The sequence below is a fragment of the Populus trichocarpa genome, chromosome 19 (genome assembly GCF_000002775.5).
Source record: "Populus trichocarpa isolate Nisqually-1 chromosome 19, P.trichocarpa_v4.1, whole genome shotgun sequence".
In the NCBI taxonomy this organism is placed as follows: Eukaryota; Viridiplantae; Streptophyta; class Magnoliopsida; order Malpighiales; family Salicaceae; genus Populus; species Populus trichocarpa.
Genome location: NC_037303.2, coordinates 11,186,441 through 11,207,608, shown reverse-complemented (window position 1 = coordinate 11,207,608; position 21,168 = coordinate 11,186,441). Strand labels below are relative to the sequence as shown.

The window sequence follows — 21,168 nt, the reverse complement described above, 5'->3', positions numbered from 1 at the left end:
GTGACCTATAATGATGCTTATACTTGGAAAAAAAATTCTAAAGGGTTGAGAAGAACAAAACTATCTCGATGTCTATACTTAGAAAAATTTCTAAGAGTCAAAGGGGACAAATCTATAGAGGGTGGTTTTATTGCACTAGAAAAACCAAGTTTATCCCTTAAAAAGTGGTCGCACTTGAGAGTGAGAGGTGTGTGGAAAGGATTTTTTATATTCAGTCATTGTCTTGGATGAACAACTCTAAGCTACCTTGTACATTCTGTATATGCTCCCTCGAGTCGGCTAGGTCATCATAGTTATCTAGAATCATTTTTATGGAAAAATAATCTTTAGGGATTCGAGTGTTCAATACTTGTTTAGATAAGAGAGAACCCTTTTACTGATGGGGCTTGTAGTCATTATTCTGGGTATGCTTATATACAAATCGTCAATTAGTCCTTGATATGTTAAGTTTTTGGAAGCCAGAGGAGTTTGGCATGGAATGATGATCATAGTAACTAGTGTCCATCCCACAGTAGCTAGGGGTAGTATATTTGGAGTACTGACTTTATACATGAGTATCGTAATGGTGTGAGTGACCCCTTAAAACACTTTCAAGATTGTTATTATGTTTAGTCTCCTTTGAGTAGTGTAATAATCTACTGGCGTAGGGTGCTGTCGATGGTCAAGGTGTTGGGGTGTTGTGTGTTGCCGATGGTGTCAAGACTTGTCAAGGTGGAAATGTCTAACTTTGACCTTGGGTTGACAACACGGTTTGAGTGAGGAGTTGCACGTGATTGGTGAATTGTTGAAGGTTTGGTCGAGTAGAAGTGTTCGTTGTAACAGGTAAATTTGTCTTGCATTTTGACCCAGGTAAATCTTGGTTGTATATGGAATGACCTGGAAATGTCAAAACCAACTTTTAGAAACTAGTAGTTTTTTTATCAGTTCCCACAAACGACGCCAATTGATGAGTTTCAAAATCCAAGATGTTTAGGAATAAAATTGATGTGTTAGATAATTGGATAATCTCTTAGTTCAAACAATCTGATTCATTATCCTTAGTCAAGATGTCTAACAGTTTGATATGAAAAGCTTAAGTGGTTGATAGTAATAGGTGATGTTTGGTATGCCAAGGTGGCTGGTAGTTGGTACCTGCAAAAGGTTCTATTTGATGGATGTAGGGACTCTCCGATGGTAAAATTTATAACTTTGTAAAGAGAGAAAGTACAATGATATTTTAAAGAAATGGATTATGAAAATGTTAAGAATGAAGAGATTGTGAACCTTAAGTTTGAAAGATTTATGATATATTTATATCTCATAAGTCTTGTCACTTTATAGAGAGGAGGGGCTAAAATATAATTCTACTTAAAATAATACGTATTTGATAAGTATAAAATATTAAAAAAACTGTATGTGGCTTAGAAAAATTTCTCAAAAAAGTGTTAGGCTGAGGGCACATATTTTAGTATGTGGAAAAGCACACCCAACATCTGTCAGGCATTATAACTAAACCTAATAATAATAAGTGTTTATGGGTGCTAGCACCCAAATTATTAGGTCTGGGCATAACACCCAGATCAAATAAAGGGTGTTAGTGCGCCAAGTACCCCCATTTAACATTTAATTGAATCCAAGAGTTATGCCTGTATCTAATTAATTGGATTCGGTAAGCCCAATTAAATGAGGGCTCAATTATTTGGGAGGGTGCTGCACCGCACCCAACACCCAAAAATAAATTGGGTCTAGGCGGACCAATTAATTCAAGCAATAGTCTGGCATTGTTTTACTTGGAAAAGGTTTTTTTGAAAGGTTTTTTAAGCCAATTAAATTAAATTAAATTTGGGTCGGTCCATCAATATACAATTTCTTAATAGCAGTGCGGATTATTGCTGTGATATTCTTATTATCCAAATGCATTAATCCCAGTTTGATGCTTTGAATCGGTGTTCGAGGAGCCACACCTGTCTCTCTGTACACCTAGAAATGCTTTGCAATGTATTTAACTGCTCGACTTCTGTTTTTTTTTTTTAAGAAAAAAACTTTTATTAGTAACTGCTGGCATGGTTGGAGAAATTAAACTAGTTTTGCTTGTTGCCTAATATCTATTACAAAGTAGTACTATCAGACAAGACCCTATGGCCAGGGCATGCATGTAACATCTCCTTCGTCCATCAGTCCATGTTCTCTTCACTATGCATCGTTCAGGCATCTTACATTGCAAGGTGAATGACACAAAAGGTGCGAGTTCCTGTCAATTGTCTAGGTACATACTTGGCATCTATCAAAAATAAATAAATAATCAACATAGAGAAAAATTGGACAAATGGAAAATTTGAACACAAACTTGAAATTTATGGTTCAGCGTCTGCCTTGTTCTCTAAAGTGTACGTGAAGATATATCAGCTCATTCCATTTCGAAGTAGAAAAAGAAAAAAGATGGATTTCTAATTTATTACTGAAGACTTCATCAATAAAGTATTTGTGTGAGACAACTATATGATCAAGAAACCATTCAAAGAACATGTTTGGATATTATGACATTCGAGAAATTTGTACGAAATATTTAGCCACCACTGATGGGAGGTATGATTGCCAACTCATCCTTTTCTTTGACAATTGCTGCCTCGGTTGTGTATTCCTCGTTTAGAGCTAGAACTATACAACCACGGATCTCTTCCAAGCTAGGAAACCTAGCAATAAGCTTATTCAAACAATCGCTGGTGGTACTACCAGATGACACCTCTAATTGCATATCAGCCAAGCCAGTTATATCTCGAGCTCTGGCAAAGAATAAGACCTTTATACTAACAGATGAACCTTCACTTCCCACTGGTTCCCCATCTGTATTTTCAGCCTTGACTTCTATCATGTCCACAGCATATGAGCAGAATGGATTACTGCAAATGAAACATGTCTTCACAACAATGACATTGCAATTTCAATTTCTGAACTGATAGGCACTCAAGTTCATTCACAACAGGTAATGGAAAACATTAAGAAAACTGAACAGAACATATTACTCGCACTAAACTACATTCAGCTAAAAACACCGTAATAGTGCGGCATGCTCAAGAAATGTTCCCACAAAATTTGGTATACAATAACTTAAAGGGTATACAATAACTTTACTTGCAGTACAACCTAAAAACATTCAATCCAAATTGGATAGTGTCAGAATCCAAATCCATTACTGGGTTTTAACAGAAATTAGGGATTGCACACTGTTAAACTTAGGAACAGCCTCTCTATTTCACTTGTAGTATTAACAGGCATTATATCACACAGGGGTTACATGATCTCCATCACCATACTGCCATCCCATGAAAGGAAATTTTAGCTATCTAAATTTGTCATCCCACATGACTAAATAAGTATTGCTATTGTTTACTTCTTTTCACTGGGTCAAATTCGTTTATAATGGAAGTTTTTCCCCTCAATTTTTTAGTATCTCAAATGCCAAATTCAAACTGCTAAATATACCTACTGAAGTATGGATTATGATCACCAGTATAGGTTACATTCTTGAGACTTGATCACCTTAAACTTCTATTAGCATGTCCCGATTTCAAATCCAATAGTGAACCTCTCTAAGAGATTCATGACAAACAAATAATATAATGCTGAGATTCTGGAGTCATTTCCATGCAACATTTGAAGTAAATGGGAATTTAAGGAGTGGGGAACACCTGGATCAGAAAAGAACTCATGCAAACTCATTGAGAAGAACTCAATTCCTATGTATCCTATCGTGTGACTAAAATGGTTCTCACATATTTTCAGCCTCTATCATCTCAACCAGTTTGGCTGTTACTCATTCAAAATGGAACATCTCTTATATGGCGAGCTTGACATTCAACACATGAACTACAATCTATAAGATGTTTGCACCTCGTGAAACTTTACCAAAATTTGCAAAGGATTAATATTCTTATCAGGTTATGCGTCAGAAACATGCCTTTAGAATCATTGGTCACTTGCCTTCATTCCAGAGATTTTTATGCTTTAACTGCTTTTCTTAAGATCGAATATTCAGGCACTTCCAGGCATCTCCCCATGATCCATGTTAAATTTTACATCTCTGCTCATATTCTCAGCTTTAAAACCGAGATTCAATTTCTTGATATTGTGATTTCAAACTATTATCAACTTTCCAAGCAAGCAGATCTCATCAGCCACTACACAAGGAGCAAACTTAGCTAAATCCAAGCACTGGGTCTCAAACTGACTAAATCCTCCGCAACAAAAGAGATTTGAGTTGCAATTTAGTCATACCCAGTCCTTTCACTCCTAATCAATACAGAATTTCAAGAGATCTCCCTTTCAAGGAAGCTGCAAATTAGCTGTCAGGTCATATGACAGAAAACACACAAAATACAGATGCCCACTCATCCATGTGAAATATTCATCTTCATCAGATCTTTTTGGCAGTAGCCAAGCCCAACATCCATTTACTGTCAGCTCATTGGTAAAGCGAGAGCTTGAATCCTGATTTCTGATAGCTCCCCAATAAGCACCACCCAATGAAGGAGAGATCAAACTTAAAAGAAAAGTAACCACTCTAGCATCTAGTAATGCTGTCAATTCCGCTTTCTTCTGCTTCCTTCTGGTCACTGATACTTGTCTGAAGGCCTCATCTTCAACTGATGGTCAACTTCAAGTATTATGTATAACAGGAGAGTTTGCTCTAAAGTAAAATTCCTAACATCAAGTGCTTTCTCCAACCTAATGATCCACGTGATTAGCTCACCTTGAAAGCTGTCAGGCTTAGTCTCAAGGACTTCTCAAAGGTGCTGCTGCCATTCCTATTTCAGCATCAACCACCAGGTGAGAATAAAATACGCAAACTCAGGAAACCTGGTGTTACTATTTGGGCAGTCTTATTCCTGTATAACCATTCCACAAACTCCACTCCCTTTTGAGGTCGCAGGCTTTCTAACTGATAATCTGATCTCTGCATCAAGAAGTGCATAATGGTGGTACCTCCAGCTTTGTCACCCGCTTAGATTTTCCACCAGCATTGGCACACTGCTCTATCTCTATTAACCAGACTCTCAACAACCCCATCAATAACCTTAGGAACAGAATTGGATTCCATAGAGGCAGCCTTAGAATGTGGCATCTTTCTTCCATAACCAAAAGCACAAATGAATCTTCATTTTCCCAATATCATCTCAGTGCAAATTCATGTTACACTCAACCTACAAGACTAATCCAAGACAACTCACAACTCCAACTAGTACGTTGACTTATCATAGATTTCCTTATCCAAGATGCACTTAACCAATAAATCAATCTATTCTATTTCCTCTTTTCCTAGGAAATAAAAAAAGATGACAACAAGCAACTTTAAAGTTTAGGACTTTCGCTCTCTACACTTTTGAAATTGTATCAGATTATACATACACTCTGATTGTCCTCCCATAAAATGATAGGAAATTGAATGATGGAACCAAAACCTAAGCTCTGATAACAAAAATGGCGTCCATTCATTTTACAATAAATTGTAACAAAATATCTATACCCATTTGCCAGCCACTCGAGAATGAATTCAAGCACGCAATGTTCAGAATTTTAATGGCCAAAAACTGTGCAGGTCACCAATGTCTTCACAATTGCATGGTCACAATCCACCAAGATTCTAAACTATGTTCAGTAAGCAGCACATGTGGTTTGCAATTCAAGTGAATGGTTGGTTATTGGAGAATCAAAAGCAACAATACTATGCAAAATATCCAAATAAATAGAGTTCAATAGAAAATAACACTCAAATTAACAAGAGCCAAGAACGCAAGGATCCAAGAACACACAGAACAGAAGATTGGTTACGAGTAAAAAACAAGGAGAGATTATCAGAGTCAAAATTCTCAACAGCACAAGATTCCAAAATGGAAAGCTTTTTGTATTAATTTAACTTGAGAGGGGAGAGTAACCTGCTATCACCAAACTTCACCAAAGCAGAGAAGGCAGAGAGAGAGAGAGAGTAGGAATCGATGTAGCGTTAGCAGACCAAATTTAGGACTAGACATGCCTTTATGACCCTATTAAGGCTTCCTTCTTTGGGCCTGTTTTCATTGAATACTATCCCTCTTTTGCCCGGCCCATGCTATAAAAAAAAAAAAGTAAAAAGAAAATTTTTGGGGTGATCATTTTCGGTTCGATTTGGTTTTTATAAAAAAAATAATTAAACTGGTTTAAAAAAATCAAAATCAAACCGAAACCAGTTCAAACCGACCGGTTTAGGTTATGTTCGGTTTTTTTAGAACAAAAACCGGTTCAAACCGATCGATTCCGGTTTGGCTTGGTTTTTTCGGTTTGGTTCGGTTTTTCTGGTTTGGCTTGGTTTTTTGGTTTGACTCGGTTTTTTCTCGGTTTGGCTTGTTTTTTCAGTTTGGATTCAGTTTGGTTCAATTCAGTTTTTTCGGTTTCAGGCTTATAAAACCGAACCCGAACCAAACCGATCAGTTTTTTTAAAATTCTAATCGATTTAATTAGTTTTTTTCATATAGTTTGATTTTTTTATTATTTATTTTTTAATTTTCTCAGTTTAATTAATTTTTTGATTTTTTTCTAAAAAAAAATTTCCATCTTGAAAACTACAGAAAACTGGATGACGTTGTTTACATGCAAGCACAGGTCTTACATGTGCAGAGCACACAATTTTTCCCAAGTTACAACGTAGATCAAGTTAGAGGTGATTCAAGCAGAACAGAAAGAACTATTCATGTCTCGTGTTCAGCAATTATCCTAGGACAAACACTTGAATATCTCTGAGAGTTACTTTTCACTTAATGACCTGCGAGTTCCATCCCGAGATATTGCTGCGAGTTCCACGATCCATCTTCCGTTTAATTTCTGACTCCTCAATCCTCTCAGAAGCGCTCGTGTAATTTCTTCATCTCTTTCAAGTTCATCATTTATGAAGGTTTTTTTATTTGTTTAAACATCAAAATCAGGCAAGTCTCTTGGGCTCTTTTCTTTTGTCACAACATTTTTTTCTTCGCTAATTTACTGTTTGAAAACATGATTCTACTGCAGTCCTCTGTGCTGGCTAGAAAATTCTATAATTTTTAAGTTAATAAATATTAGAGAACAAAATAATGTAGAAGAAAAACAATAGAAAGAACTAGTGTGAAGCAATGAGTTTGAATGGCTTAAATTTCCTTGGCTTGGAATTTTCTGGATTTTGTTGCCTGGGATTTAATTGCTTGGCTTGGATTTGAATTGCATGGGATTTTCTACTTGTTGCTTGAATTGGATAACCTAAAGTAAAGGTGTTAGGCTAGAGTGGGAACCCTATATGCTTGGGCCTCTCCCTAGCGTAGGGGAATTTGTTTTAATAATATAGTTTTTACAAAATTATTTGAAACACTTAACCAACAGAAGTGAAGGAAATAAAATAATTGTTGTTTTATATAGGCGATGTTATATGTTATGGCTGCAAGAGGGAGGAGTGTTTGTTGTTTTATGTATGCCATGTAACCTTGTACTGTGTCTACAAGAGAGGTGAAAATTGGATTATTTTGCTTGTTCTTACTGCATAGTTTATTAAAAGAAGTAATCTAGTAATAAAACAGACAAGAATAAAAATAAATAATATAGCTTGCGTCTGCATCGAAGAATACATTTTAATGGGAAATTTCCCATTAGCAGTCACAGAAACTAAGAAAGATAAAACTAATCCTTCTGAAACTAATTTTGAAAATAAATTGTCATAGGAACTTGGTGTGTGGCCTTGGGTTTAGAGTATGGTTGAGAACGTAGTTTCAACCGTATTCTCTCAAATAATATATTTTTTTGTTAAAAATTATTAAATTTTATATTTTCAGATTATTTTTGACATAAACACCACTGCCACCTTTCAGTGATAGGATTGTAAACCTTGAAACCACAAGAAGTCCCTCCACGCCCTAGCAGAACGCATTTCTGACTTTGATTTTCAAGCTTAGTCCTCGTCTCTTCTTGTATTTTGACATAAGCAGCACTGCCAAAAATTCTCAAGTGAGACACCTTTCACTGTAAAAAAAATGATTGGTGGGTTATTTTTTCAACACTGTTTGAAGGGATCCTCCAACCATATGCAAAACTGAATTGCAAACTCTTCTGCCTTTGTCACTAGTTCTGTTGGTGGTGATAGTCATGAGGTGTAGAGAATTTCTGATGCAGCATGTAAGATAAGAAACTAGGACTTCTCGAACTCTGAAATTATAGTCCTTAACTATAGAAAAAACTCTGTTTTGAAAAGTTCTCAATATCAATAATCTGAAAACTGTTTTGAAAAAACTTACAAACCGTTCAAATAGGTGCTAAGAAACCGAAAATAACTAGTAAAATAAAGAACTCGCTCTTGATTTTATGAGGCAGAACAAGAGTGCAAGAGAGGAAGGAAAGCATTTTAGAAGTCAGGGAACAACTTAAAATTATGAAGAGAAACAAACTAGGAAGAGGAAAGAACCAAAATGACCAGCAAAGCATATATATATATATGCATTGCAAGTCAGAATTCCGGTTTGCAAAATCTCACATGGGAAACAGAGTTGGGGGCAGAAAACGTATGTACGTAGAGACAGAATCTGAAGCCAGCTTCTGAAGAAAGAGATCAGCAGCTTAGTGCAAGTAGAGCAGCGTAAACTAACCTGAATCTTTGTTGAAACATGCAAGGCACGACAGGAGAGGCTTTTTGCTGGGATAAAGAGTGCTGATTGCCCATGTAATTCCCCAAAGCATTTATTTCAGTGCCTCCTAAATTGGTTCGAATCATTTAGGGTCGTTTCAGATAGATACTGCATTCGGAATTCCAATTTCCAAAGCTTTAAATGGATAAAAGATGCCAAGCCAGAAAGGATTTGTGGAGAGAAAATTTGAAGCTTTCTTCTGTAGAAAGAGATCATCAGCAACTTAGCCTACGTGGAGAAGTGTAAACTAACCTGAATCTTTGTTGAGCCAAGCAAGATGCGATCAGCAGATGAGGTTTTTTGCTGGGATAAAGAGTGATGATTTTCAATGTAATTCCTCAATGCATCTATATCAGTCTCATTTGATTGGTTTGAATCACTCAGAGTCATTTCGGCTTCTTCAGCATTAACCGCAGTCACAAAAGCAGGATGCTGACCTTAGGAATGTGGCATGAAGAAATCATGAATTATCATCTTCTGCAGATAGCAGACAGACCCCACACTTGATCACATTGCAACTCTTTAAAGGATTGTTGTTCCTATCTTCCGAGTAGAATTCAATTACTACCTCACTGCATTTTCCAAACAAATAAGATTCTGTAAATTCCAAACATGGATCATACCCCAAGAATAACATATCGTTTGAGACTTCTCGAACATGCTCCCCGTCAAACCAACCACCAAAGTAGCTTTGAAGATGATGACTATCCCCATATTCGTTCTTGATATGATATATACAATTAACTTGGAAGCCATCAGAGCTTTTGAATAAGTATCCAAAGTCAACAACAGCACACAGAACAAAACCCAGGAACTGATTACGAGCACATTGTGACGGCTGCTTAATTGTTAATGAAAATCCCTGAGTTTGATTGACAAACCAGTCTGGAACATTTCTTCCTGGGAAGCAAACACTAGATGTCCCGGGCAGTACAAATAGCATCTGTTTCATTAAAATCATGACTTAATTTTAACATGAAAGATAAACATTAAGAATTAGAAGGTAAGCGGGAGAGAAAAAGAAGGGAAGGGAGAAATACATGTGTATACAATCTTTTGGCGTAAACCTTAATTTTCCTCAAGGAATATTCTATGATGTCGTTGCATTTGCATACAGTTTTGTCATGGAAGCCAAAGCAGTTAGTAAATAGCAATTCAAAAATATTTCCCTCAACCTCAGTTGAATATCTGCCTAATACACCGCTCACCGATGAACAATTGTGTGCATCTAGTTTCATTAGTCTTGGTGGAAGGGTAGGAATACATGTAAGTCTAAAGCAATTCCTTAAAATAAGGGATTCCAGCTTAAGGAGTTTTGAGAGTATCGGTAGCAGAGTAAAACTGTTTCCACTGAGATCCAGTACTTCTAGTGAGGATAAGCAGGAAAGACTCCCAGGCAAGCAAAGTAAGTTGCAATCGTTTAGATATAGCTGACGCAGGCGATATAATTTCACCTCTCTCTCATTGAAATTCAAAAGACTCTGAACCTCAGGGAGCAAGTTGCATTCCAGATTTCTGCAGTTTTTTATTTCCAAGCGAGAAACACTTGCTAGAACTTTGATTGTCCAGGGTAATGCTCTTATGGCTGTTCCATCTAAACAAAGGTAAGTCAAATATCCATATTTATCCACAGAAGGGAAAGTCTGGAATTGGGAGCATCCAAAGAGGTTGAGTTTTTTTAGTGATTCCAAGTTAAAAATACTACCAGGTAGAATCTCAAATCTTGTACAGTTTTGCAGACTCAATTCAACAAGGTTGGACAAATGCTCAACTGATGAAGGAATCTCTCGTATTGCTGTCCCATCCAAATACAACTCCTTAATACTCACTGGAAGCTCTGGAAACTCAGTGATGATTGAGCACCCAGAGAGACTGAGTTTTTCAAGAGATGCCAACCTAGAAAAAGTACATGGAAGATTCTTGAGCCTTTTGCAACCCATTAGGTCCAAAGAAAAGAGTCTTGAAAGGCGATCGATTGAAGACGGAACTTCTTCTATTGCAGTTCCACTCAAGTAAATATATCTGACTTTCTCTGGAAAAGCTGGAAACATGGTGATATTTGAGCAGCCTGACAGATCAGCAATTTCAAGAGACTTCAACGAACAAACATCCTCCGGAAGATTCCCAAGTTGCTTACAATCCCTCAAATTCAATGCAACAAGTCTACCAAGATGCTCAATTGATCGGGGAAGTTCTGGAACTGAAGTCTCATTTAAATTTAAGTACTGCACATTCTCCGCGATCTCTGGATAATTCTTAAGATTTAAGCAGCCTGAGAGGTTAAGAGTCTTGAGTGATTTCAAATTAATACTACTTGGCAGGCTTATAAGGCTTGTACAGGATCTCAGATTGAAATCGGAGAGTTTGTCTAGATATCGGATAGATTGAGGAACTTCTGTCAAACTTGTACAGGATTGAAGATTCAAACTCTCGAGATTTGCAGCCTGTGAGAGGTCTGGGATTTCTGTTAGATGCTTACAACTGCTGAGGTTGACCTCTTTTAGATTCACTAGATTCTGACAGAAATGATCGTCGAACATATTAGTATCTATATCTCTAATAATTACTTTTACGTGAAAGAAATAAATGTATGCTCGTACATTTGTAGTTGTCGAAATACCTGGTTTCCTTGCCAAAGTTGTTCAACCTTGCTTGAAGATATATTAATTTCAACAAGGTTCTGTGGAATAAAATTGAACGGCAAAGATCTCAAAGGGTATCCATCCCAGTGGAGATACCTCAACTCATTGGAAATAGAATCCAGGCCATGAGGAAGGAGCACTTTCTTATTATTTCCGAATCCTGAATTATAAACTTTGAGCAATCTAAGATTATACATCCTCGCAAACGCTCTGGAACTCACCTTCATTATCTTTTCAGAACTATCCAAGTCTACGAATATCCCTTCAACGTTTTTAGTTCCCTGAAACATCACAGCAAAGGAAAATCATGAACAGTGAGATAAATTAAAGAAATGCATAAAAGGAGAGGGGAGAAACTTATGCATGGAACTCTCACCAGATTTCTGGTCAACACTTCATACACATCATCAAAATGCCACAATCTACTGCGTTTTCCTGGGTCCTTGACTGATTCCATGCTGACAATTTCATGGGCCATATGCTGCAACAAATCATGCATCCCTATCTTGTTTCCAGAAATAGTAACGAGACACTTATCGACAAGAACACTAATTCCTATATCAGCTGAGAAGCCACAGCCATCGAGTATTCTCTTTATAAAATCAATGTTCTGCCCTTTAAAAAAACACGCAATATCGAGAAATATACTCTTCTCTTCTCTATCAAGTGCATCAAAACTTATTCTCAACACACCATGAACTTCTTTCTGAGGAAGTTTTTCAACCTTGTTCAATGCACTTCCCCATTCTTTTCTCGTTCTGCCAAATAGAAAGGAACCTAAGACTTTAAGAGCTAATGGATTACCTTTAGCGTAATTTATTGCCCTCACAGACAGCTCCATATAATTGTATGGGGGCTGATTATCCTTAAATGCATGCAAACTAAAGAGATGAAGAGCTTCCTGGTAATTCAATCCCCCAACCTCAAATATTTTGTCTGAATATTTCTTAAGTACCTGTTTATCTCTAGATGTTAGGATAATTCTACTTCCTGGACCAAAAAAATCACATCCTCCAAGTAACATTTCAATTTGGTCTACATTATTCACATCATCAAAAACAATCAGAACCTTTTTACGGCAGATCCTGTCTTTAATGAAAGGGTGTCCAATACGTGGAGTGCGTATATGTAGATTTTCTTCCTCTGTTATTTTAGAGAAAAGGTCATCTCGCATACGAAATAATCCTCCATTCTTTTCTAATTCCTCCCTCACATTTGCAAGAAAATAGTGACCTTCATATTCCCTAGCGATCTTGTTGAAAATCTCTCCAGCAATGGTTGTCTTACCAATACCACCCATGCCCCATATTCCTACAACACAAACCTCTGGTAACTGTGTGCATAATAAGGCTTCGATTTGCTTCATGCGTGAATCCATTCCGACCAGGCCCTTCAAATCACTTGAGGATGAATAATTCAATTTCTTCAAAATATGATGCACAATTTGATCCACGAGTCTCGACTCAGGCCTGCCAACATGAAGGACGAACAGATATATCAAATAGTACCTCAAATAGTAACCCAAAGCAACACAATCTTTTCTTGAGGTTGGAACTTTTGTGACGGATTCCAATTGCCATACATTATCACACTACATACATGTGAAATCTAATCCCAATCACTTGCAAGAAATTCTTTTTATAAATTTACAGATGCATGGAAAAACTATACTTTAAACTGCTCATTTGGTAACATTTAGAAGTCACATAACATATTATAAATCTCAAAACATATGCTTCTGAATCCAAAAATATGATTATCAACTTCAAGATATACCATTGTAATTTCCGATGGGAAAATAGAGGTAACCCTGAGTGATACAAACTCCTTGAACTAGGAAAAAAAATAGTTAAAAAGATCACATACTAAACACACGACTTCTAACCAATTGAATAAATTGTCTGAAATACATTTAAGAGAAAGCTCCTGTTCAAGAGCTCAATTGGCCTGGCAATTTAATTAGGACCCTCATTTGAAAAGTATTACAGGATTGAATTGGAAGTGAAATTGTCAAATCGAAGACACCATGATCTTCACATGAAAGCACGTCAGTGTTCAACAAACTAAAAATGAATTCTGACTATATTTGGGTACTCAGAATTGGAAATTGATTCCAGAACTTGGACCAACAACTATATTTTTCCTTTTCCTGCAATATCCACTCTTTGAGAGTATAATCATTACTCTGTCACTCATCAGCAACAAGTTGCAAGAGGGTTAGGATGCCTTTACATAAATTTAAATGTCCCCAAGAAACAGTTGAAAAGAAGCTAGAAGCAAAAGAAAAGAGAATGGCTCACCTAATGACTTGTGAATCCCATCCGGATATATTGGCAGCACTTGTTAAGTCAGCTCTCCACCTTGGAACCTTGTCCATCTTCTGCTTAAAATTTCTTTCAAGCTCAGCAAACGCATTTCCAAAACTCCCTGTCTGTTCATCAACATCAGACGGGTCCACATGATAGAAAACTGGTAAAACAATCTGCCCATATGCCTTCTTGCATTCAAGTATCTTCACCAGTTCATCCACACACCATGGAGAAGATGCATAGTTTCTTGAGAATATTATCACTGAAATTCTCGATTCTTCAATTGTTCTCAAAAGTGCACCCGTAATTTCTTCTCCTCTTTCAAGCCCATCATCAATGAAGGTCTTGATTTTCTTACGACACAAAGCATCATAGAGATGGCTGGTAAAATTATTGCGCGTATCCTTGCCTCTAAAACTAAGGAACACATCATACTTCCATTTATGAGCAACAGCAGATGAAGATGCCATATCAGACAGTTACAAGATCGTGTCTTCCTCAATCACTAAGAATCAAAATCAACAAGTGCTCTCCTTTTTCTCCTAAAGACATACAAAGAGCACCCACTTCAATGTACAGCTGAACATTCATTAAGAGAAATTGAAGTCTAAAAGTACAAGAACCAACACTAGCTGAGCAAAAAGAATTAATATGTTCATGAAACAACTTATCAAACTCGTACATATAATCTTAATTAAACAAAGAAGACGCATGATCCAAAACGACTTACCAATAGATCATAAGAACAGTTGACTTGTGTTTTGCATCAGCAAACAAGACGAAGAAGAAGCTGCATAATGTTGATGATAAGAGACAATTTTTCTTGTCTATTGCCTTCAAATAAATCCTTACAGACAATCCGATCTCATCGTACTCTAAATGTAATACCAATTATTGATCAAGAAACAGGCAAATGAGAGAAGACTTTGGGGTGAATACCAAATGCATTGGCCAATGGACTTGTCAATGGCAACGGTACCCTGTCATGGGCTATGAATCTGTTAAATTTAAATAAGCAATAATTACAATATTCCCTTTCCTGAGTTAATGGACAGCGATTAACCTCTCTTAAATACCTGAATGCTTATGTATTTTTTTTTTTTTTATATATATATATCAATGGAGGTTGGTGAAGAACTCCAATTTCTTCAGCCTTGATATAATTGGAAGGACCATATCTTACGGCGCTAATCTGAAACCTATGGAATATTTCATTATTTGTTTTTAAAGAAAAAATGTTATTTATTTCAAGATATTTGTCAGAAGAATTTTCGAATGGTACTCATCATATTCTGTAGAATAGTGGCATTTTCGAATTAGATTCTAAATCTATTTCTAAACGAATTTAAAAGCATTTTCCTCATCAACTTAGTATATTTAAAAAAATTTCACTCCGGTGATTGGAATTGTTTGAAAAATTCATTGAACAAATACTTCCTGAGAACAAAATCCTCTCCGGTCAATAGATCCAGAGCTTACACAGGGCAATTGAGGTTCAGTGCAATCACTACCTTCTTTAATGGTGATAATTAAATCTGCATTTCCCAAAATGGTTCCCTCGAGCGTATAATCTTGTCACCATGCGATAATTTTCCAACAGAAGAATTGTCGAATATAAGCCTACCTAGTCATTAGCATTAATCACAGATCTTTCTTTTTTTTTACAATTAATATCAGACGAATTTCGCTTTTAATTTTATAACTACTATCAGCCAATTTATCAAACCTTAAATCTCAGTGATCATGATTTGTCAGTGAATACCGGTAGGAAAAAAAAAAAAAAAAAAACTAGGTGCCCACTTGCACTTATATTTGATGTTGATAGTAAAGTCGTATTAATTTTTTTAAATAAACTTATCATCTGGGATCCACAACGAGGCGGGCCGGCTACTGGATCTCAATGCGATTAATGTGGCGGAGAGTCGGCATCAATGGCGGAGGGCAGATGGAGGGGGATGGGTGATATTCCAAGCCACGAGCTCTCTCTGTTTTGGTGAAAGGTTGAGACGTAACTTTGATTTGCTGGGAAGTATAAGCAGGATATACTACATTAATTTGACCTCGAAACATAAGAATAGCAAAGTCAAGTCTGCTTTGCATCAGCTAAAAGTCAACACATTAAAAGGGGTTTAATATAATGCTTCTTTTTTATAAAAAAAAGAAGAAGAAGAAGAAGAAGTTTGGCTGGCTGGGAAGGGAAGAATCTTCGGGGGCTTTGTTAATCTTGATTATTAAATAACTATCTCTCATTAATCTGCCGCTGTGATAGGCACACTCTTTGACTTGCACCACAAGAAAATCATACTTTCTTGTTAGGTTATGCAACTGCTTAATTAAAAATATAGTTCTCCACAATCATTAATTAATTAAAAGGGTTTTAATATAATACTTTTTTTATTAAAAAAAAGAAGGGGAAGATTCTTTGAGGGATTTGTTAATCTTGATTAATAAATAATTATCTGTCATTAATCTGCCGTTGTGATAGGCAGATTAATGACAAATATTTTTTTTTATCTAATTATAAAAAATACTTGTTTATACGGTTAATAAAAATTGTTCCTAAATATCATTATATTTCAAATCTTGGTTTTATAAAATAATTTATTTTTTATTTATAGATTCTTGTTTGTTTACATATAAAAATCTATTTTATAGTAGTTTTAACCAGATATATATTTTTTAAATCTATATTTTTAAAACCCACATCTGAAAGTATTTTTTTTTTAAATAAATTTTTTTTATAGTGTAATCGTAAAAACTACACACTAAATAACTCTTTTTTTTTTTAATTATTAAATCTCAAGGACTATTTCGAAATTGGATCAAATTTAATCAAGGTTTGTTGCTCTATTTAATATAATTAAAAAGAAATGGAGAAAATTATAATTGACTTTCTTGTATTATTGAAAATTATTGCTGGCTCTTTCTTGCATATAACGCAATAATGCTTTGTAGGTTGAAAATTATAATTAACTTATTGGATTTAAAAGGTTCTTTAACATGGTATCAGAATTTTGATAATCATGCGGTTATAAATTCGAATCTCACCACCTTTATTTATTTAATAAAAATTAAACATAAAGTAATGTAAGTTTTTGCAAGTTTCAAGCTTAAAATATTTTTACTTGAAAGAGCATGTAAGAGAATAATATAAATCATATTTTAAAATCTCATCTAACAGCTTAAGCTATTGGGTTGAGATTGTTCTTTAATAAATGTAATGGACTGCTATAAGGATAGTGTTTTTCTAAAAAAAAAAAAAAAATTTCTCAAAATGGTATAATTCTGTAATGCTCTATATATGTCCATGAACTCATCAACATAATGGGCATGCAATACTATAAGGAATGTTTATAGGAGAAGTTGCTCTAATAGCTATGTGCTATAGGTTGCACTGCATGATATATTACGGCCTTCGATGAAGAATAATCTCACACTGCTCTGAATTGAGGATATTGCATCGCCAGTATAGTCCTATTCATAGCCTTTTGGATTTCATGATTTTCAGTATTGCCACGTTATTCAAGCCTTAATTATCGAGAAGTTAGTGCTGTATATTTTAATGGTTGTAGTTTAATTAGTTAGATTTTGAGTTTATTTTTTAAAAGTTATTAATTCAAATTTTATGAATTTTAGAATGATTAAAGATGTGTATAATTATTAATTTCAGGATCTCAAGAAATCTACCGAAATATATAAACTGGTTCACAATTAAAAAAACAAAAACTAGTACTGTAACATCATCTCACAGTATGAAAGCAATGATAGGCACATTTTGTTTTTTATCCAATTATAAAGAAAAACTTGTTTAGTTAATAAAAATTGTTCCTAAATATAATTATATTTTAAATATTGGTTTTATAAAATAATTTATTTTTTATTCATAGATACTTATTTATTATTTATTTTACATGTAAAAATCTATTTTATAGTAGTTTTAACTAAATATATATTTTTTAAAATTTATATATTTAAAACTGCATTGAAAAGTATTTTTTAAAAATTTATTTTTTCTTTAAACCGTAACAGTAAAAACTATACACACTAAATAACTCTTTTTTATTATTATTAAATCTGAAGGACTATTTCGAAATTGGATCAAATTTAATTTTGTTGTTTTATTTAATATAATTAAAAAGAAAAGGAGAAAATTATAATTGACTTTCTTGTATTATCTTATTGAAAATTATTGCTGGCTTTAATTCTTGCGTATAACGCAATAATGCTTCGTAGGTTGATATGAAGGTCCAAAACAAAGCTGCTTTTTAGGTTGATCCAATGGAGTTCTATAAGTAAATTACAAGAGTAAGTTGGATGGGAATATTTGAAATCAAATTAAAAACTGAAATGCAAATGCTATTTTGTTTTATGAGAAAAAAAAAGCCTACAACCCATTGTCTTTTGGACTAAACAGAAAAAAAAAAATCCTTGTGATAAACAAAACCCATTAAGCTTGAAGCAACATAGTACTGATGGTTTTGCGAGGGAGAAAAATGAAATTTGATGAAGTTCTCCCATTCTCCTTTACCCTTGTTGTCTTAACTCCATTCTTGCCCTAAAATAAATTACCTTTAGAGTGATGATTTATGTAGAAATTGCCCTGGAAATTAAAAAGTAAACGACCCTTAAATTTGAATTCCCAGAAAGATTGCATTTTCCAGCAAATTCTTGATGGTGCTAGTCTCAGCCAAAATCAACCGTGAGAAAATGAAAGCAACTATAAAAACAATCAAAAAGTGTTTTTGAGGAAAAAAAGTTTAGTGATTAGAAGGTGTGGAGATTAATTTGAGTTTATATAAGTGGTTGGATCATGTGGTAAAATTTTGCGAGCATGTTTTTTATTTGAAAACAAAGGGGAGGAAGTGTTGGGGATTCCAGCACCCCCATGCGCGGACCGGGGGTGTACTGATATTTGCTCAAACGGAGGGTAAAGCACACTGAGACAATATTTTAACGTGGTTCGGCAAAACCGCCTACATCCACGGGAGAGAGTCCATATTATTAGAGATATATAGAGAAAGGATTACAACATACATGGAGGAGGAGGAGGATCACTTCACTCAAACTCAACTCCCAGCTCTTTTGCTGCACTTGCAGCTGCCATATCAACGGCTCATATTCAATCTCAGATCCGGTTGCACGTAGGATCAGCTACACTGGATCCTGTCCCTCGGCTCGGCTCCAATTCGGCTCGGCTCATTCGGTTCGGCTTGGCTCGGCTCGAGTTGGTGACGTGGCAGGTGGGTCCCACTTGATGACGTGGCTGCTGGCTAGTCGTTGACTGGTCTATGACGTGGCTGCTGACATGGCATGCCTACTGTGCATGATGACTTCACCATTACATCAGGCTGATGTCATCATGGGCCATGCTACTGTACATGATGATGTCACAATTACATCATGCTAATGTAATCCCTCACATGTCTACTGTTCATGATGACGTCACTTTTACATCATGATGACGTCATCCTTATCCGAGTCAGCCACATGGGTCGGGTCAACTGGTATTCGGATCGGGTCAACTCATCCGGGTGAAGAAGACGCGTGGGGCGCGTCTGCGCGCGTGGACAGACGCCTTGCCGGAGAGTGATGGAGAGTGCGGCCATGTCCGACGTCCGATTTTGACGCCGTTTTCACCGTTGGCTTCGTCTCTTCCTCCTCTACACAGTGGTATAGTCAAAACACAATTTTGACAACTTTCATTTTTTAGCAAAAATCAAACACCCCTTTAAACCATCAGCTCTGATACCAATTGTTGGGGATTCCAGCACCCCCATGCGCGGACCGGGGGTGTACTGATATTTGCTCAAACGGAGGGTAAAGCACACTAAGACAATATTTTAACGTGGTTCGGCAAAACCGCCTACATCCACGGGAGAGAGTCCATATTATTAGAGATATATAGAGAAAGGATTACAACAATCATGGAGGAGGAGGAGGATCACTTCACTCAAACTCAACTCCCAGCTCTTTTGCTGCACTTGCAGCTGCTGCAATGGCAGCAAGGCTGCTGCCATTGCAGCTCTCTTTCTCTCCACTCTCTTGCACACACTCACGTTCTCTCTCTCATTTTGCTCTCACATAATGCCTCTATTTATAGGCATTTCATGGCAGCTGTTCCACTTGTTCTGCTGTCAAACATGGCTGCAAGGTTAGGCATGGTAGGTTGCCTAACCATTGAAAATGGTGGCTGCCAATAGTCAATGGTTGGTGCCAACCATTTGCTGCACATGCAATGGCAACAACCCAACAATCACCCCCTTTGCCATTCATGTGGGGCAACTATCCTCTTGCTTCTTCAGCACAGACTTGCATCTTGCAGCTCTTCCAAACTTACCATTCTGAGAGCATATGTGGTCGAGTTTACAGGTACTCGCCAAACCTTTCAATCACCAGAGTCACCAAAGCACACCTTTTCTCACACAAAAGGATCACTACAACCAGATGGTCTGTCACTTCACATCTGAAGAGTGTTAACGCTTGTCTCTGGGACACACTGCATTCCCCTTCGAGCGTATCAACCATGCTCGGTCCGGAATGATTCATCAAGCCTCACACCAAGGCTTACAACACCCCCTCAAACGGAAATTACCATTTCCAAGTGCGACAGTCATTATCTGAGTATCTCAATATGATCACGAGCTCACCACTCTTCCAAGAGTCTACTCATCCAGGAGTTGCGCCTGCCCTCTGTTCCACCCTAGGAACCACGCCTTACTTCTTCGTGAGTCTCTCGCTCTTAGTCGTAAGAGTCCAGGTAGCTCTCCACCTTTAACCATGGGGACAGCCCATTAAAGGTTGATCCATATATGTCTTGATACTTTGAGTATTACAATGCCTTCACCGAGCTCACCACCTTGACAAGAGTCAACTCGTTCCCGAAACTTGCGCATGCCCTCTGCTCCTTCATAGCAGCCGCGTCTTAATGCTCCACAAGTCATCCACTTATTGTCCAAGGCAAATGTCTTCTAGCTCATTGATCTTTAGCATGGAGGCAATATCCATGAAAGTCAATCCTGCATTTGTCTTCATACTCATCATAGCCACTTCATTGGCTATCCATCTGTCCACTCATATCCAGCCATCACATTGGCTCTGGGGTTGTTATGAACTTGGGCTCCTATCGTGGCCCACACACCTTCTCCTTAGGTGTCTCCGCTCGTCGTCATGCGGCGGTCTGAAATGGGGCTCCTATCGCAGCCCTCACACCTTCTCTAAGGCGTCTTCGCCCGTTGTTATGGGGCGGTCTAATCTTGGGCTCATATCATGGCCCTTACACACCTTCCATCTAAGGTGTCTTCGCCCGTTGTCATGGGGCGGTCGCATCCTCCTTCAGCTGAGATGCTTCAAAGTGGCTCCAAAAAAGTTCTCTACCACCATGTGCACTATGGGAGAGATAACTGCCACTGATTACATAGAAAGAGAAACTTGCGGTATACTCCTCGCAATCCTCCACCTCGATTTCTATGTTTGGAGCTTCTGTGCCTTTCTGTTTGACAGCTCCACCTACACCAACTCTCTTTGGTGTCTTCGCCTTTCATCATAGGCTGTTGCCTTGTATCA

At 36.8% G+C, this 21,168-nt stretch overlaps 2 protein-coding genes across 3 annotated transcripts; both read right to left on the bottom strand.

The window, feature by feature from the left end:
• Window positions 1–2,310: 2,310 nt before the first annotated feature.
• On the bottom strand, window positions 2,311–6,015 carry LOC112323230 (molybdopterin synthase sulfur carrier subunit). Of its 2 annotated transcripts, none has more exons than XM_024592623.2 (2): window positions 5,913–6,015; window positions 2,311–2,879 (listed from the first exon to the last, which is right to left on the bottom strand). In XM_024592623.2, the coding sequence occupies exon 2, from the start codon at window positions 2,849–2,851 to the stop codon at window positions 2,546–2,548; it is 306 nt and encodes a 101-aa protein (XP_024448391.1). In that variant the 5' UTR covers window positions 2,852–2,879; window positions 5,913–6,015; the 3' UTR covers window positions 2,311–2,545. The 2 variants fall into 2 exon arrangements, with proteins under 2 accessions (XP_024448391.1, XP_024448392.1); XM_024592624.2 differs by having other exon boundaries at window positions 2,311–2,896; window positions 5,913–5,983.
• Window positions 6,016–9,643: 3,628 nt separating this feature from the next.
• On the bottom strand, window positions 9,644–14,509 carry LOC18108431 (disease resistance protein RPV1). The gene is made up of 5 exons (XM_024592622.1): window positions 14,336–14,509; window positions 13,597–14,147; window positions 11,673–12,765; window positions 11,275–11,577; window positions 9,644–11,170 (listed from the first exon to the last, which is right to left on the bottom strand). Exons 2-5 carry the CDS (start codon window positions 14,073–14,075, stop codon window positions 9,644–9,646), a joined length of 3,402 nt encoding a protein of 1,133 aa, XP_024448390.1. The 5' UTR covers window positions 14,076–14,147; window positions 14,336–14,509.
• Window positions 14,510–21,168: the final 6,659 nt, after the last annotated feature.

Coding starts and splice junctions, on each gene's coding strand:
- LOC112323230 (XM_024592623.2), bottom strand. CDS start 2,851: ATGATAGAAGTCAAGGCTGAAAATACAGATGGGGAACCAGTGGGAAGT.
- LOC18108431 (XM_024592622.1), bottom strand. CDS start 14,075: ATGGCATCTTCATCTGCTGTTGCTCATAAATGGAAGTATGATGTGTTC. Junction 12,766..13,596: donor TGGGATTCACAAGTCATTAG/GTGAGCCATTCT, acceptor TCATGTTGGCAG/GCCTGAGTCGAGACTCGTGG. Junction 11,578..11,672: donor AAGTGTTGACCAGAAATCTG/GTGAGAGTTCCA, acceptor GTGATGTTTCAG/GGAACTAAAAACGTTGAAGG.